At 45.7% G+C, this 16,687-nt stretch overlaps 1 protein-coding gene across 3 annotated transcripts in view; it reads left to right on the top strand.

Moving 5' to 3' along the window:
* tshz2 (teashirt zinc finger homeobox 2) overlaps window positions 1-12,216 on the top strand; it is a 37,198-nt gene extending 24,982 nt beyond the window's left edge. For all 3 annotated transcript variants that reach the window (XM_040194005.2, XM_078089501.1, XM_040194004.2), the window contains one exon: window positions 8,471-12,216. In XM_040194005.2, the coding sequence (XP_040049939.1) occupies window positions 8,471-11,511 (3,041 nt within the window). In that variant the 3' untranslated portion in view covers window positions 11,512-12,216. The remainder of the gene's footprint in view (window positions 1-8,470) is intronic.
* Window positions 12,217-16,687: the final 4,471 nt, after the last annotated feature.

Below are 16,687 nucleotides of genomic sequence, written 5' to 3'. Positions count from 1 at the left end.
CAGTCTTAAAGCAGCGGCTCTTATGAACAGACATAATTGGCTTAATGGAGTCTGTGGATCTCTCACAGAGGGAGGCGCGTTCTCTGGCATTCTTCTTCTTTTTTTCTTCATTCTAATCAACATCTTGATATCAATGTTGGGGGAGAATTGGTTGAGCTGCAAGTTGTGAGTGTCTGGAGAACTCTGGCTGTGACCTTTCTCGTGACCTGACCTGGTTCACAATGGCATCCTGTTTTGTGAAGATAGGTGCCTTGACTGATCCATATCATGTTTTTCTCTGTCTGTCTTATATGTTCGACAAGGCCCCGTTGAGGGAGGGTCACGGGCGTCTCCCAACGACATCAGTTTACAACTAATCTTCCTGTTGCAGGGTGGGGGGGGTCTTCTGCTTCCCTTGTCACGAACCTTTTAGAGGTGTATAAAAGCTCCTGTTCTCCCCCAGAAACTTGGTCAGATCTTCTAGCTCCTCTGTGGGAGAAAGAACAATCTGTATTCATTTGACTTGTGTCTGTACTTACGGCTTGTGTTGATGCTTTTGGTTCTTATGATTCTTCTATATTCTAGTTAGTAATAAATACTCGCAAAGCAAGTTCAAGATACTCTGATTTCTCACAGGTCCCACAAATTTCCACCACAATCAACACAGCAGAAAACCCACAACCAGCAGAAAGCCTGCTTTTTTTTTTAAAGGGGAAACTTTCAACTATTGGGTGCCAACACATTTCACTGTTTGGGCAGCCGTTGTTCCGTTGTTGTACATTTGCCATTAAAGGCGTTCCTGCCTCTCCTACTGTTGCTCGCCTTGTCCCCCCCGGAGCTTCAGGTTTCGGCGGGCTCGCTTTATGCTCGCCGTGGAGCAGCCGCTGGTCCCACTAGGAGCTGACAGTAGCACGCTTCAGCTGCAAATTCACTCTGTAGCCTCATTGTATTTAATGAAGGGAAAAAGTGGCAATCTACTATTAATGAACTTGGAATGTAAAAAAAAAAAGGCTCCCTTTGCTGAAAAACGGGCATAAAACTGCTTGTACAAGGAAAGCTTCTGGCTGGAGCCCGTCCAGGATCTAATGAAAGATCCATACAGGGACGGCGCGGGGCGGGACGTGTTACTGAAATGCAGATTGTTTTAATAGAATACACACAGTCACTTCCAGCTGCACTACGAGCTTCGTCAAGGCCTGACCTTGATGCAGGGCTGTTGTTGTTCGGGGGGTGGGGGGGCGGCGTTTAGAGTTCATGCAAAGTTTATGATGCAGGGACTGTATGGACGGTACGTCCTCGTTCTGATCCCGCAGCAAAGGGTAGACGAGAATAGACGCCGGGTATTCATGAAATCACAAGGAAATAAAGGGCTGATTTAATATAAGAAACAGTCCAATTCTAGATTTTTTTTCCCCCCCTGTTTCATATGGAGAAGCAAATGTTTGCAAAGCATCAGACAGTGATTGAATTTGAATTGAAAGGCTCTATTTATTTAGTCTGGCGAGCGGGCATGAAAGCCAACGGCGCGCTCGGCGAGCGCGTAGGGCCACCGTACCTCTCGCCTGCTATCTCATAAAAAAAACTAGAACAAAGGCCTCATGTGTGCAAAGCAGTGGTCCTTTTAAAACGATGGCCCACTTCCCTGCCCGGCTCGCCACGCTCAAACATTCCTGAATGACATTCAATCAGGGAAATTTGAACCAAAGCAAGACGGGTCTTTTATTAGTATCGCCCTGTTTGCCCGAGCGGTCGTCTGGGAGACGCGAAGCGGCTTGAGTGGCGCGCTGCGAGACGATGGGTTGGCTCTCTGATAAGGGTGAACGAGGGGTAAACTGCTATTCTGCAGAAAGGAACCATCAGACCTCATCATGTCGCTCCTGGAGAGCCGTGTCGCGGGCTCTTCACAAACCCGAGTGACGGAGCGGCGCGAGGCTGCTCTCTTCCACCCCCCCCCCCCCACCCCCCCCCGCCCAGTCCCCTCCCTCCCTGCGTCCTCCCCCTCCGTCCCCCGTCCTTGTGGAAAATGCGCTGCAGCTGAAGCCGCCCTGCTTCTGCTCCGCCAACTGGAACTTTGTATCAGTCAGGGCGGAGAAGATCGTCTGTAATCTGACAAATATACGCCGAGGCTTTAGAGCCTCTTCGGTTGTAACGTTGTCCAACAGTTTGGATTTGCCTTCCTTGTTAGGAGACACAATGCTTCCAGTCCAGTATATTTAACAGCACAATGCAGCTGATTCGGAGGCCATTTATTCATACAATTAAAAAAAAAAACGAAGGAAGCATACTTTACCTGGTTTATGCTGCAAATAGTTGGGGATTTCTTCATCGTGTGCAGATGTTCGAGATCTTTGCTGCCTCCTCATTAGAGTGGCCTTTAGTTTGGAGCTCACTGATTCGCAGAACATATTCAGAGCGTCGTTAAAAGGGATGCCGCACACTTAGACGTGTTTTTTAATGAGCTGTAAACTGAATCATATGAACGTGCCGCGATAAACACACAGTGCCGGTACTGATATTGACATTTCTTGCTGGCATTTCATGATTAAAAACGGCTCAACGTGCCATCTACCGTCTTGCTGTCGGTCCTTCGGCTCAGCTGATTGGGATTCCTTTTTAAAAGAAGAATGTCAACTCCATCTACTCGGATGTCACAAAGCAACGCCTTCACTCACACACACACACACACACACACACCAATTTCTTTGTGCAAGGGTCTTTTTGCAAATGATGCAGCGGCTGGAATTGGGCTCAGTAAGAAAAAATAACAATTCCACAAGCAAAATCTGTATCAATTATCAAAAGTAAATGTTCTTTCTATGCAGAACGGCTCCTGTCAGAGTTATAATACTACATTATTTTTGCTGCATTAATATGTAAGCAGCACTAAAAAGTCTGAGGTGGAGATGAGTTGAGCTGCTTATATTCTTTTGACTAGTTTAATTGATAACGATGCCTCATATGTTATATTCTAAGTTGTTCAATGCGTAAATTGAACAGTATGAATATAACTACTCTAAAAAAGCAGTGTAGATGCAAATGATCACAAAATATAAGTACAAATACTTACAGCTCTGGTATTTAAAGCTAGGGTTGATAATCTTTAAAAACACGTTTTATTATATCCTGATACCCGTTCTGTCCGTGCAGCCGTTGCCCATCACAAGACTCTTCCGAGAGCTGTTATCTTGACAGCTGTGAGTACTAACAAAAGCCACGTCTGTTGTTTATGTCCACAATTAGCATTATGGGGGTGTGGCTTTGAAAAGAGGCCTGACGTTTTTCTCGCTGGAATTCATAATTTCTTGAATCTATATCACTAGTTACTCCAGATTACCAACCCTCGTGTGAAAAGACGGAACCCCTGGTCAGCGCTTGTTAAGTTGTTGTATTGGATGGCATTAGATTGTACAGGTCGACCCAATAAAGACGCCACCGGGCCGCCCTGAGACTCTTTCTATCCACCGATAGCAAGTATCCTCCTGGCTCTGTGTTGCTGGTCCGGCGAAGTGTCCACCAGGCAGGGCGTGAACGTTGTGTTGTGTATAATTGTCTCTGCCGGTGCTGTTAGGGGGGGGGGGGGGGGGGGATGCAACACCAGGCTGTGGCGATGTTTAAAGGCGCTGCAGTGCAGATTGCGATGCTCTCCCACCGCTCACTTCCAATTAGGCAGCGGGCCGACTGATGCGTCTCGCAGCAGAAGCTTCTAGCTTCGGCACGAAAAGGAGCCGCTCCGCTCTGTGACATCACGCCGGGAACTTCATGGTGGGGGGATCGCTAGATGCCACGGTTGGCGTCCGCGCAAAGACGCACTTTTAACAGATTCACACATTTGTAACAGCATAAGAACCAATAAGTCAAAACAAAACATGCAGGGAGAACGTGTAAGCCGGGACTGCCGGCCTTCGGGTCTTTTCTTTTCTTTTGTTGGTCGCGCAGATTGTGCGTTCCAGCGTTCTCTTGTGTTTTTAGCTAACAGCATGTTGGTTGTGAAAACAATTTTGATTAATTGCCACAATTATTGTGATCATTTTAGACCAAATGTACAGCCAGATGGCAGGATATGGTGTCATATTTGCGATCCTATCATTAATCTGGCTCGGGGTCCATCTGAGCACATTGTGCCGTTTGCTGCGTTCACAATCTGTCCTCAAGTTGTCCGTGTCCTTTTTTTTTGGAGCTGCGAGTTTATATTTGATTATATTAGAGTATAAAATATTAAAGTCGAGGGTGTATGAAAGCAAGGCATTTATCTGCATGAATAGCTCGTGTTTAGTGAAGTAAGTAATGCACTTTAAGTAACATCCCCTTCATGCATACAAAAATTAACTTGAGTGTTTCCGTTCCACGGGTTTGCAGTGAAAGCCCGAGGAAGGTCCAACAAACCCACTTTGTGGCTGCTTTTAAACCCACTTTTCATTATCCAACCTATGGACGTGTTTTTAGCAGCATGTTCCACCGTTAACAACCAGACTCTGCAAGAGTTTTGAACTGTGTTCGGGGCGTCATTCAAAAGAGTTAAACGAAACAACGGCCCAGGTGGGAAATAATGACACGTTCCTATTTAAAAGCAAGTCAAAGACTGTTTAATTCCGTGATATCAATTAACCTCCAGACAAATGTTGTCAAAGGGAGCAGCCCGGATGCGATTGTTCTCTCTTTGCTCTGCGGTGTCCTTGGGCTCAGGGAGACTGTTTCCTGACAGGGAACAATGAAGCGAGAGGTGTTTACAGATCTTTACAGATGGCTCCGGGCACTCAGAATTAGCTCCTCGCCGTTTTCTTTTCCGACTTCAGATGTGTCATCAAGACTATCACCGCGATGTCTGACAACGTATCGCGTTTCATCTCGACGTGCGCCGCTCGCCGAGTTAGTCAGATATCACTTGTCAGATTATTAAACCCCGTGACACGCGCGTCTCGTTCTAATGATAGCTCGCCGGAGAAATCGCAATCACAACGGCGGAGCTTCAACAACACAAGAGCTTCAACAACTTTGGAAATGAGGTTTTTGTACAGCAGGTACTTTTTTTTGACTGACACTTCCCACCTATTTATAACAACAGAGGAGCGCGGCGACTTAAGTGTTTTTAAATGTTCGGGCGCCGTTAATTGGGCTCACGTGTGAGTGGAAACACGTAATCGTTTGTGAGGCGGAGAGACGGAGAATCGTTCAGTGATCCTGACCTGCGTTGTTAGTGTTCTCTGTCTATGCAGCAGGCCTCCTCTTTTTTATTTATTTATTTATTTTCCCCTTTTACATGGCATGAATCCGGGAGATGAAAATGTCATGGAGCAGGTTCGTTTTTGCAAAGCGGTTTTGATTGCCATGCCGCGTGTAATTGATTGTTCCAAGGACAGGGGGAAATCTAGAAATGTCATAACAGGCCTGCTTAGGTCGGTCCCACCACGAGGCGATCAATGAGAAGTAAAAAGAGATATTGATTTCGCGAGCAGGCAAAAACTGTAGCTTGAGACAACCGGAGAGCGCCGGGGAAAGTGGCGCGGGCCGGGGCAGACCTGTCAGCGGCACCTATGAATTACCCCGCCGTCTCTGAAGACAGTGTTGCGTCGCAGGTCCTGCGCTGGGCATCGCGGCTGTCCATTGGCTCGCCTCCTCGGGCTGCTCGGATTAATGAAGGAAGCGTTGACCTTGCCGCTGATGAATGTTCTCAAATTTACAAAAAAGTTCCTCCTGGCATGTCGACGTCGGAAAGAGAACGCGCGCGCACACACACACACACACACACACAAGAAGAAAAGAAATGATTGACACACTTTGAAGAGACTCACTTACACAAGGGGAGTGGGGATTGCGCACGATGAGGATAATGCTTCAGTTGTAAATATATTGTCATGTAAGCCTTTAGCACCGCTGCAGAATGTTGAACCTAATCTACTGTTTCCTTTGCAGTTAACTGGTTTCTCTTGATGTGAGGAGGAAAAAAAAAAAAAAAAAGCATTTTGGCTCAGAAACCAACTGCTGCTTCTGTAAATCCAGGCCTTGCTATGCCAAGAGTCTGCTCCAACGGATAAAGGTTATAAACACTTCAACTGCCTTGATTTATGATGGACACCTCAGGTTTTTTGACCTTTTGCATATCTGTCTGAGGATATAAATTTGTAGTGACACAGATTGGAGGCTTTACAGGAGTTTATGACATGCTAAATCTCAGGCAAGTCATGCCGGCCTCTTGTTTCTTTCGTGAGGCTGGTTGGGCTGCGAGTCGCCTCGCATGGACTCTGAGGCGACGTTTCACAAGTTGTAAAGTGCATGAGAATAAGCCATTGCTGCTTTTGGGCTTAGGCAACCACGCAGCGGCTCTTAGTTTCAACACTTATGTTTTAAAGAGGCCTGTCCACAGTTAATTCCCTATTCTTGAAAGACCTGTGTGTCATGACATAACAAACCAGTTATGAAAGGGAACGGCGCATCTCGGCGTGGCCGCGGTAACAAAGCGCGTGAGGAGCCATCTGATGGAACCGCGTAAAACCACAGGAAGGGCTGCAGTTGATCAATGGTCAATTCGCCCTCAAATACGCAAACATTCACAGAAACTACTTTTTAGTGGACCTCACAAATGGGCAAAGTTGCAACAGAACTGCACGTATGGTTGAGTTTGAAGCCCAAATGAAATATGCATGCAATCGCCCTCATGTGAAGGGGGCCACGCCAGGATTGAGACGTTGCGAGTGAACTCTCACTGGGCAGGAAAAACGCTCATCTCCCCACTTTGGAGTGCGTTCTTCCCAGTCTCTCGGTTTTAGTGGCGACTTTGAAGAGAGAGGACATCAACTCGTCACAGCCAATGGTGTTCTCCTTCACTGTGAATACTATATATAAGACGATAAATAAAACATACCTCTGTGCTCTTGACAACTCGCTCCCTTTAGCATCAAGGGTATTTTGGAGGCCATCACCCATCTCAGTCGGCCAATCAAAAGCACCTCTCTGTTGCGGCGGATCAAGGTCGCGGCACAGTGGGGGCTCCCGGGTGCGTGAGAACGCGCGTGCGGGTCTCTTGTTCGCCGGGCCGCATCCTCCCATGTTTGTTTTTGAAAGTCCGAATCCCATCTCCATCCATTAGCCGGCAGGCAATTCACCTCCAGGGTTTCTCTGGTGGCACTTGTGAAATATTGATAAAAAGAAAAGTCTTATATTCGGGAGGGCGAGAAAAAAAGAAGGAAGACATTCTATGGGGCCGCCCAGTGTGGGACTCCTGAGTGCTCGGCTTCAGCCTCCCCCCCCTCACGGAGTGCCCTCTATTCAGGGGAGAAATATTACCGCACGAAATGCATAAGTGCCTGGACAGGGCCGTTATGTCCTATTCATATTTAACTCGGGGCCACATCTGCCACGTCTCTCCCAAAATGCACATTTTCCAGCGTGACTGTGAGGCGGAAAATATCTCAGCTATGCGACAACGCTGACAAACTGCATTTATTGCAGGATGTCTTCAAAAGATGTGCAAACATTGGTTGTGATTTTGTTGTGCCGGGATGCTGGGTGTTTTGATTTGAAATAATCTGAAGTGGTTATTGGCAGAAAAGTGTGGCTGTGTCGGTTTTATGTGGAGCAGAGCCTGCAGCCACGTGAGGATCCCTCTCTGCTGAGTCAGTCTCCACTAATTGGATGATGGGAAATATGTCAATTAGAAATACTCTTGTTTAATTATCTGTTAATTGAAGCAATAATGTTTGTGCTCTATGAGTTGGGAGAATAAACAGGTGAATAATGAAAGAAGTAATTGCTGTTTATGAGACTCAGGGAAACTACAATGACGTGACAGATTGCCAGTTTATATATTTTTTGAATTCTTTTCTAATTGTTAACACTTATAGTTGAATCAGTTTTTCCGCCAGCGTGATCAACATCTTCATCAGCATCCGCATTTGCAACATATTTCTAATTTTCCTGATGGCTACATATCTTCTGAAGTCTGCTGAGTCTTTACATTTACAGATGGAGCAATGCGGCACGTTGCAATTCCTGAGTTTATGTCGAACCATTCGTCACGCACGGCTTTAGGGAGGCTTCGATTTCATCCAGAACAGAAGGCTTGCATTTCCAATGCAGTTTTCAGGCATCCATAATCACCATGGAATAGGTCATTTACAATAACACTTAGCGGGCCCGAGAAGAATCAATTTCCTTTTGTCACTCAGTGGCCAATGATTGTTGTAAACATCTCAACTTGAGGCCAGGAAAAACCTTGGACACAGCACTAAGTCAATGGCCTGCCGTGAATCAAATGGTGCCGCTACACCAGCAGCAGTCTGTTAGCAAAGACATTATGTCCAGCTAAAGTCTGCATCCTCCCAAGGCACCATGCAGCCCCCATTATGTTGTCCTAAATGACTTCTGTGACTTCCCACAAAAAAATCATTACAAGAAAAACGCGTTTAGGATTTTTTAAATTATTGTGCTTTGAAAATGAAATCCACGAATATGCTGTTTGAAAGTCATTAATCTCCACGTCTTTTTCTTTCCCTAGTGTACATACCTGATGAAGACGGCGTCCTTCAGGAAGCCATCCCAGAGGAAGACGGCGAGAACGACGCGCAAACTGAAGAAGAGTGCTCAGAGAAGACCAGCCCCGTAGTGTCCGAGGACAAAGAGCTGGACAACAAGAGCACCAACACTTACAGCAACCAGAACTCTCCCATCAGCGTCCTGTCCAATCAAGAGGCCGAGCTGGAGTCCCGCCTTAGCGACGCGAGCGACAGACTCTCCGACTTCAAGACCGCCTCGCCGCTTGAGGTCCAGAGGGACGTCGAGAGCCGCAGCTCCAAACACAAAGACGAGGTGGGCGGCAGCCTGGAGAAGATGAGGGCGGCCTATGCGAACTTTCTCTCCGATTCCTACTGGACCGGCATCGGGATGGACTTGAAAATCGGCAAGAACGCCAGCAAAGCCAACTGTGACAGCACCAACGGCAGCACCAAGAGCGAGTTTGACTGGCACCAAGACGCGCTGTCCAAGACCCTGCAGCAGACGTTCTCCCCGAAGCCCGCGTGCAAACCCAACCTCTTCAGCTCCGTCCACCTGTACCGGCAAACGACCAAACCCTGCGGCTCGCTGTTCACGGGAGCCAGCAGGTTTCGCTGCAAGGACTGCAGTGCCGCCTACGACACGCTGGTGGAGCTGACGGTGCACATGAACAAGAGCGGCCACTACCAGGACAACAACCACAGCAAGCAGGGCAATTCCTCCGCTTCCTCTTCCAAGTCAAGGAAACGGAATTTGCAGGACATGGAGGGAAAAGAGGACGCGCAGAAGGTTCTGAAGTGCATGTTCTGCGGTCACTCTTTCGAGTCGCTTCAGGATTTGAGCGTCCACATGATAAAAACCAAGCATTACCAAAAAGTGCCTTTGAAAGAGCCGATCCCGGTGATCACACCCAAACTGTTGCCGCCGTCGAAGAAACGGGCCTTTGAGACGGTGCGACCCTGCTCCCCCGACTCCACAACTGGGCTGTCCGGCTACACTGAGGCGCAGCGCGCCGCTGCCGCTTCCAACGCTAACAACAATCGCTACGGCTATCAGAACGGAGCGAGCTACACTTGGCAGTTCGAAACGTGCAAGTCTCAGATTCTCAAGTGCATGGAGTGCGGGAGCTCCCACGACACCCTGCAGCAACTCACCACGCACATGATGGTTACCGGGCACTTCATAAAAGTCACAAACTCGGCCTCGAAGAAGGGTAAACAGCTAGCGCTCGACCCCCTGGCGATAGAAAAGATCCAGGGTTTAGCCGAGTCCGCCGCCAGTGACAACGAGGGAGAAAAGGTGTCTCTGAAAACCCCTTCCCCCGGGAGCAGTGAGAGGGATAGCCAGGGGGAAGGCACGTCGGACAAAATGGAGGAAACTGAAGCTAAAGATGACAAGCCAGAGAGCGGGGATCAAAAAGCAGACAATGGGACTTTTAAGTACCCTTATCTCCGCGAGGAGGATCTTGAACAGGACTCCGGGGGAGGAGGGGACATTCTTAAATCGTTAGCCAATACCGTGGCCTCGGCCATCAATAAAGCTCAAACGGGGACGCCGAGCTGGAGCGCCTACCCCAGCATTCACGCCGCCTACCAGCTCTCCGGCATCATCAAAAGCGCCCCTCTCTCTGCCTCCCCCCCTACTCAGCTAAAGCAGACATTTAACCACAAGCTGAGGCCCATCGCCCCAAAGGGGAAGTTGTACCACGGTGCTGTGGGAGTCGAGGCTCCCCAGGGACAGCATCAAAACGCGGACGTCAAAAAGGAAAAGGTCGGCATTAGCGACGGTAGAGAAAGTCAGAATATTAAGTTTGATCTGGTAGACAATGATGACAGCGATTGTCAGGACGATTCCTCTTCCTCTTCAAAGCTCGATGCAGACTGCGTGAACGAAGGCGGCGACGCGATCAAAGGGAAGTTGAGCCCAGATTTCTCTGACAGAGGCAAGACACCGAGCCCGTCTGCCAGCAACGGACGCAGCGCTACTTCAGAGCCGCTCGGTGACACTCCGGCTCTCCTCGGCATAAACCCTCTCAGCGCACTGCAGTCAGTTCTGAACAATCATCTGGGCAAAGCCAATAAGCCCAATAATTCGAGAGCAGATAAACCATCCGCTCACACCAAGTCTATTTTTGCCGACATTAACCGCGGCAGCGAGAAACCAGCGTCGATGCTCGGGGGCGCTGTAAGAAAGCGGCCCGAAAGCGCCTTTCTCTTTGCTAACGAGGACCAGCCAATAGACCTGACGAAATCCAAACCCAGCAAGCCGAGTTCCTCGCTGCTGCAACCCTCGGCGCCGATGTCTCAGAAATACGCCCTGTCCGACATTGCGGACATGGTGAAGGTTCTTCCGAAAGCCACGACGCCAAAGCCCTCCGCGCCGTCGAGGATCCCGACGATGAAACTGGAGTCCGACGTCAGGCGCTTCGAGGACGTGTCGGCCGAGGTGTACGCCGTCCACAAGCGCAAGGGTCGACAGTCGAACTGGAACCCTCGGCATCTTCTCATCCTGCAGGCTCAGTTTGCCTCCAGCCTCTTCCAGACGTCCGAGGGTAAATACCTGCTGGCGGACCTCGGCCCCCAGGAACGGATGCACATCTCCAAGTTCACCGGACTCTCCATGACCACCATAAGCCATTGGTTAGCGAACGTAAAATACCAGCTCCGGAAAACCGGAGGGACCAAATTCCTGAAGAGCATGGACACCGGGCACCCCGTCTTCTACTGCAATGACTGCGCTTCTCAGTTCAGGTCCCCGGCCGCCTTCATTTCCCATCTGGAAACCCACCTGGGGTTCCAGATCAAAGACATGTGCAAGATGCCCGTAGAGCACCAGACGAAGGCGGAGGAGCCGGAACTGTCGAAGGCGCTCGGTGTCCGAGCCACGGAGGCTCTGGTGACGGACGAAGACATTGACTCAAAGTTCAAATGTAAGCTCTGCTGTCGGACATTCGCCAGCAATCACGCGGTCAAGCTTCATTTGAGTAAAACTCACAGCAAATCCCCTGACAACCATTCACAGTATGTGGAAATGGACAAGGAGTGAATTTACATATTGTTGTCAATTTTTTCTCCCCCCCCTTTTTTTATTTCAACACACGGGTCAGATATTTCCACACTTTTCCAATTCGCTTTGTGTAGTGCATCATTCTGATTTCATGGATAGCAAAGACACACTGGTTAGAAAATTGTATAAGGAAACACTAAGAGATACTTTTGCACCCTGCTCAAATGCATCACCAGTAATGAAATGCATTACTGCTCGAAGAAACATAATTGCGGATGTTTGCATGCATTAGCGTTGGCTATGACTACTATTTATTTGTATGATATGTCAAGTTTAAATTGTATTTCAAAGACAAAATAATTAACTAATTGTACTTTACAACTTCTGTGATACCGAACGCCTGCATACATGCGCAGCTGTTTTAAACAGGAAGCCCAACACACGACCACACACATGCAGACCTGTAAAGTGCATTGCTATGTAAAGATGTTTTGTGTTGCAATGATAGAAGAGAAAAAAGCACTTTAATAAATGTTTAATCACCAGTTTAGACTCGGATTCTGTATATGACTCAAAAATATTTAGACGGTTTGGCAACAAGGATATTTCACGTGTAAATATATTTTAGAAGAAAAGAAGAAAAAAAACAGCGTTTCATGCAAAAAGGATAACAGCAAAACAGATGTTACCTGTGATACCTGCACCTTTTTTTACTTATTCAAATAAAGAGTTAACATTTGATAACAGCTTGTATATCTTTTTATTTCCTTATGTTTTAACGTTTGCATGCGTAGCTAGGAATATAAGATGGATAGATATACAAGATTTAGTGCTTAGCAAACCTTGCTGGTTCACCCGACCAACTGATGATGAAGATGTGTAATACACCAGCAAATTCTATTATTGCATTACCGCAGTGATTTTAATTCAACATATATGGAGTATACAATTGCCAATAATGAAAAGTATTACCAAATTTGAGTTAGTTCCAGCAAAATAATAGAAATAACAGACTAAGAAAGTGTTTCCCATGTATTTTTGTATTTAAATTCACTACATCCTCCTTGTTTGTCCATGTTTTGGAATCCACCGAGAAGCTCAATGTAACAATAGCGTCCTCACACTGGAGCCCACGCTGCATTCAATATCTTTACCGTATGACTTTTAGATACACCTCAAAGATACATCTTCTTGTCAGACTTTATTGCTTTCCCGTGAACGCCACTGCTGTTGCTGCAAGATGGTATCATAACAATTAAACATATTTCCTCCAGCTCTATTATTTCAAGGCTATTAAAAATAATTGCCTTCCGAATTCATAAACATTTCATGCAATTCATCTCTTTTCGAGCAATCAAGTCTTCAATTACCTCCACCCATCAAATCTCGGTTTTATAACGGCCAACTGACATTTGATGGCAAACGGGGGGAAAAGCACATGGGCGCTGCGGTGATTTGAATGCTGTGACACCAACTTGCCCCCTATTGTTGGAAATGAGCAGGCAATCACGTTGCTCATCAGATGACTCCTAATGCAGTTAAAGTATTCAGCTATAATTTCTCCCTGCATTTATAATTACTGTCAAAGACCACACACCTCAGTGAGCAGATTAAAGCTATAAATTATTTAGTGCCTTTCTTCTCCGAAGGATCTCTGATTTGTCTGTAGGGCCATTATGTTTTAGAGGAGCAACTTATTCTGAACTGAAGCAAGCATTGTGCTTAAGATGCGGCAGAGTGCTTTGCAGGGGGAGGGGGGGGGGACTGTTATTGGCTGTTTGAGTTTCATTAAGGGAAATTCAAAGTGAGGCTTTTCACTAAAAAAAAAGGACGACATGCGACGCAGAATTTTTGTTTTCATTTCCTGTATTTCGATACAAATTATTATTCACTGCGTATATGTGCTTCATGTACATTTGGAAGATTCAGCACAACCTATAATAGAGATTCACGCAAGGCCAACCGGAGAAAAATGCTCTCATCAGTGCAATCACAGAGGGAAATTAGTTGTCTCTGCACATAATTTGCTCTAATAAGTCAAAGTCGGTGTGGGACTCATTGTTGGTACACAAAACTGCTAAATGGCTGCGATATAAAGAATTGATACGGCAATCTGGTTAACAAAAAAAGCAAACTTCATAAGGTTAATACGAATGTATCGTGCAATCATTTGAATGTGCATAAACTGTAAAATCAAAACATACATCAGCTGTTATAGTTTTTCAAATAAACATGAAGCTCTAACAGAAAAACTCGAGTTATTAAATACCGATATACTTCAGGTAACACATCTCAGGTAATTAGGTGGTATAAACCCATAATTCTTTTGGTGCTTTATATTAATTCATTTTGGATGTTTGCATATTAACACAGTTAATCGCACCGTATATCTAACATGTCATGGCTAATTACAGAGCACTGTCAGCTTTCTGCAATTACCCCCCCTCCTTTCCAACCCCCCTCCTCCCCACACACAGATAAAATCTGGATTTTAAACCGATTGTGAGAGATATTAAGGGCAGTAACATGCTCATTCTCGAACACAGTTGATACGTTTTTTGTTTCTTTTACAGTACGCTACATCAGCCAGAACACGGGGCAGTTACACAGCGACGAAGCTTGGCTCTGTGTGTCCCATCAGCATGGTTCCTCCCAAAAAACTGAAAGAGCAAAAGGATAAGGTTAAGAAAGAATGCCGGTTCGTGTAATTCAGCCAATGTGCAGACCGCACACATATGATTGATTAGTCTCACTATTAGCATCATAGATTTTTACTAGCTGTGAAATTCTTTTGAAATGTCTCACATCAAGAACGCCTCACAAATATCTCACATGTTTCCCAGCCCGGAGTTACTCTCGAAAAAACTGTTCCAATAACTCCTAATGGCCTCGTTGAAGGCTTACATTTTGCATATAAGAAAGCTTGCATTGGAGACGCAGTGAAACCCGACTTTAGCTAAATTGATGCCAACTCGTATTTCCAAATTCTTTGTCAATCTGTCATCAAACGTGCTATCAAATAATGATAAGTGCACGCTGCTTGCTTGCTTGCACTGGCGTGCGTCTCCCTGACGCTGATGTGCTGTAATAAGGCAAATGTGCATCAAAATCTGCCTGCTTGGGTACACACACAACATTTACACTGGGCCTGACTTTGCTTCGCCCCTGTGCAAGAGGAGCACGGATTCTCTGCATCATCTGGCTTGTAAACCAGAGGAGGGGGACAATGAGGAGGAGGAGGGGGGGGGTTAAAATGTTCATCACACAGCAGCAAGGTAATGACTAGCTCATGTGTTTAATGAAGGGCTTTAGAACTTATAGCTATAATGACCCACATCCCTAACTCCCTTTTCTCCCATTTAATCTCCCCAAAGTCCTCAGGTTATTACGTCCCTCTGAGAAATACCCCAGAAAAAAAGCATTACATCTCTCCACTCCTTCTCACCAAGGAGAACATTTGTCCTTTTACCCGCATTGTACGTTTGCAGATTCACTGACGCGATATCATTTTCAAAATGTGGAGGCCAAATAATAATCTGTTACATATGATTTATAATGAATTCCGCCTCCTGGGAATGCGAGCGCATACAAGACAAAGAGGAATGCATGTGTGCATGCTCTCCTACATACATCATATCTTCCAATAGCCCATAGTCCTCCACTGCTAATGGTGTTGCTTCAAATATGCTAATTAAGCAAAAATAAGTGATGAATGGAATACATTTGATCAATCAAGTAGGCCTAAGCCCCTGGTGCTGCATATTCATTGTACATCATGAATATGAAACCAGAGTAATTTATCAAATATCAGTTGCACATTTGTATCTTATTAATCATACATGCTGAAACGTCTGTCTTGTCAAGAAAGCTGAAGGTTGATGAAGCACTTGCGAAAAGGATTAAACTCGGGGAACTTGGGGAAGCGCTTCAGTTTTAATGAATGAGGTATTTTCAAACTTCCAGTATCTTACACACTCAATTCCTCCCTGCTGATGGCGTCCAGATGGTCCTAACCCCATTTTGACCCTTTTGTACAGTCTTTTAGATATTCATTTAAAGATTTCCCAATAATTACAGATATTTATCACTGCCGCGCTTTGAAAAAGGTTATTGATTCATTTTATAACTTCAGCCTGGTTTTGGGTGTGCACTGAAATCACTTCAATCTATATATTTTATCAATGAGAAAAAAGCTTCTTTTGGAAAGTTTCCACTGGTCGAATGCGCCACGACACTTTCATTTTGACCTGGTGTTATCTTTTGATATACATTACGGGTTGTTTTCCTGAACCAAAATATAGTTTGGTTGCAAACTATTGGTAAATATTAGCATTTGTTAGTTATTATTAAAATATGATTATATCAGGAAGCAGTTTAGAAATATTTAGCAGACACGGGAATTATTAATTGACTGAACAAAAAATGAAAAGACAAGTTAACGTTCCTTCCTTTTTTTAGCCGTAAAAAGCTGATATCCTTGGCCGTACCCGTATCCAACAATGTGTGGAGGTTTTCATTGCGTTCATATAGTGGCTGAGAGAACTAACACTTGATTGCCAGCAGTTCATCAGTGCATCCCTCATATTTGTCACCCGGCCTGCCTGAAGGCAGCGTGCTCGCTCAAATTGAAGCTGACATCTTCCAAATATGAAAGCAACAAATCACACATTTTTATTGGGCTTAATCTCCAGCCCGGCCCCTTGCAGACGTCAGCACAATCACGGACGCTGCTCTAATTCTTGCCGACTGGCTGCTTGTGCCTCCGAATCATGGAGCAGACGCAAATGACCATGCAACGGAGACAAGGGTGACACCTGCGCCTGTTAGGAGGCTTTAACATGCTGGAAAGAACATTCGCAACTCATGTAGCAAGAATGTGCTTGTGGGTAATATAAGGATCTGTTAATAAAGAGTACATCTTGGAACATGCCCAAACCTATTGATCTTGAGAGATAATAACAAAAAAGGATTTCCAGTTGTTTGACTTGTGCATTCACATCTGATATCTTTAATATGTTGCATCTGAGTCGTATGAAAGTAATGCTGAAAAGCACTGCAACAAAGGACAGTATTTACATTTTTTTTCCAGATAGAATTAGGTAAAAGGAATCCTCATGCATAAGATGAATTAAATTATTATTTTTTCACTCTACTGCATATATATATATATATACACACGGTTGAATATTGTTCTCATTAAAGGGGAAACCAGCGT

Source organism: Gasterosteus aculeatus, chromosome 2 (genome assembly GCF_964276395.1).
Source record: "Gasterosteus aculeatus chromosome 2, fGasAcu3.hap1.1, whole genome shotgun sequence".
In the NCBI taxonomy this organism is placed as follows: domain Eukaryota; kingdom Metazoa; phylum Chordata; class Actinopteri; order Perciformes; family Gasterosteidae; genus Gasterosteus; species Gasterosteus aculeatus.
Note: the sequence above shows the minus strand (reverse complement) of the source record. Positions and strands in the feature narration are given on the sequence as shown.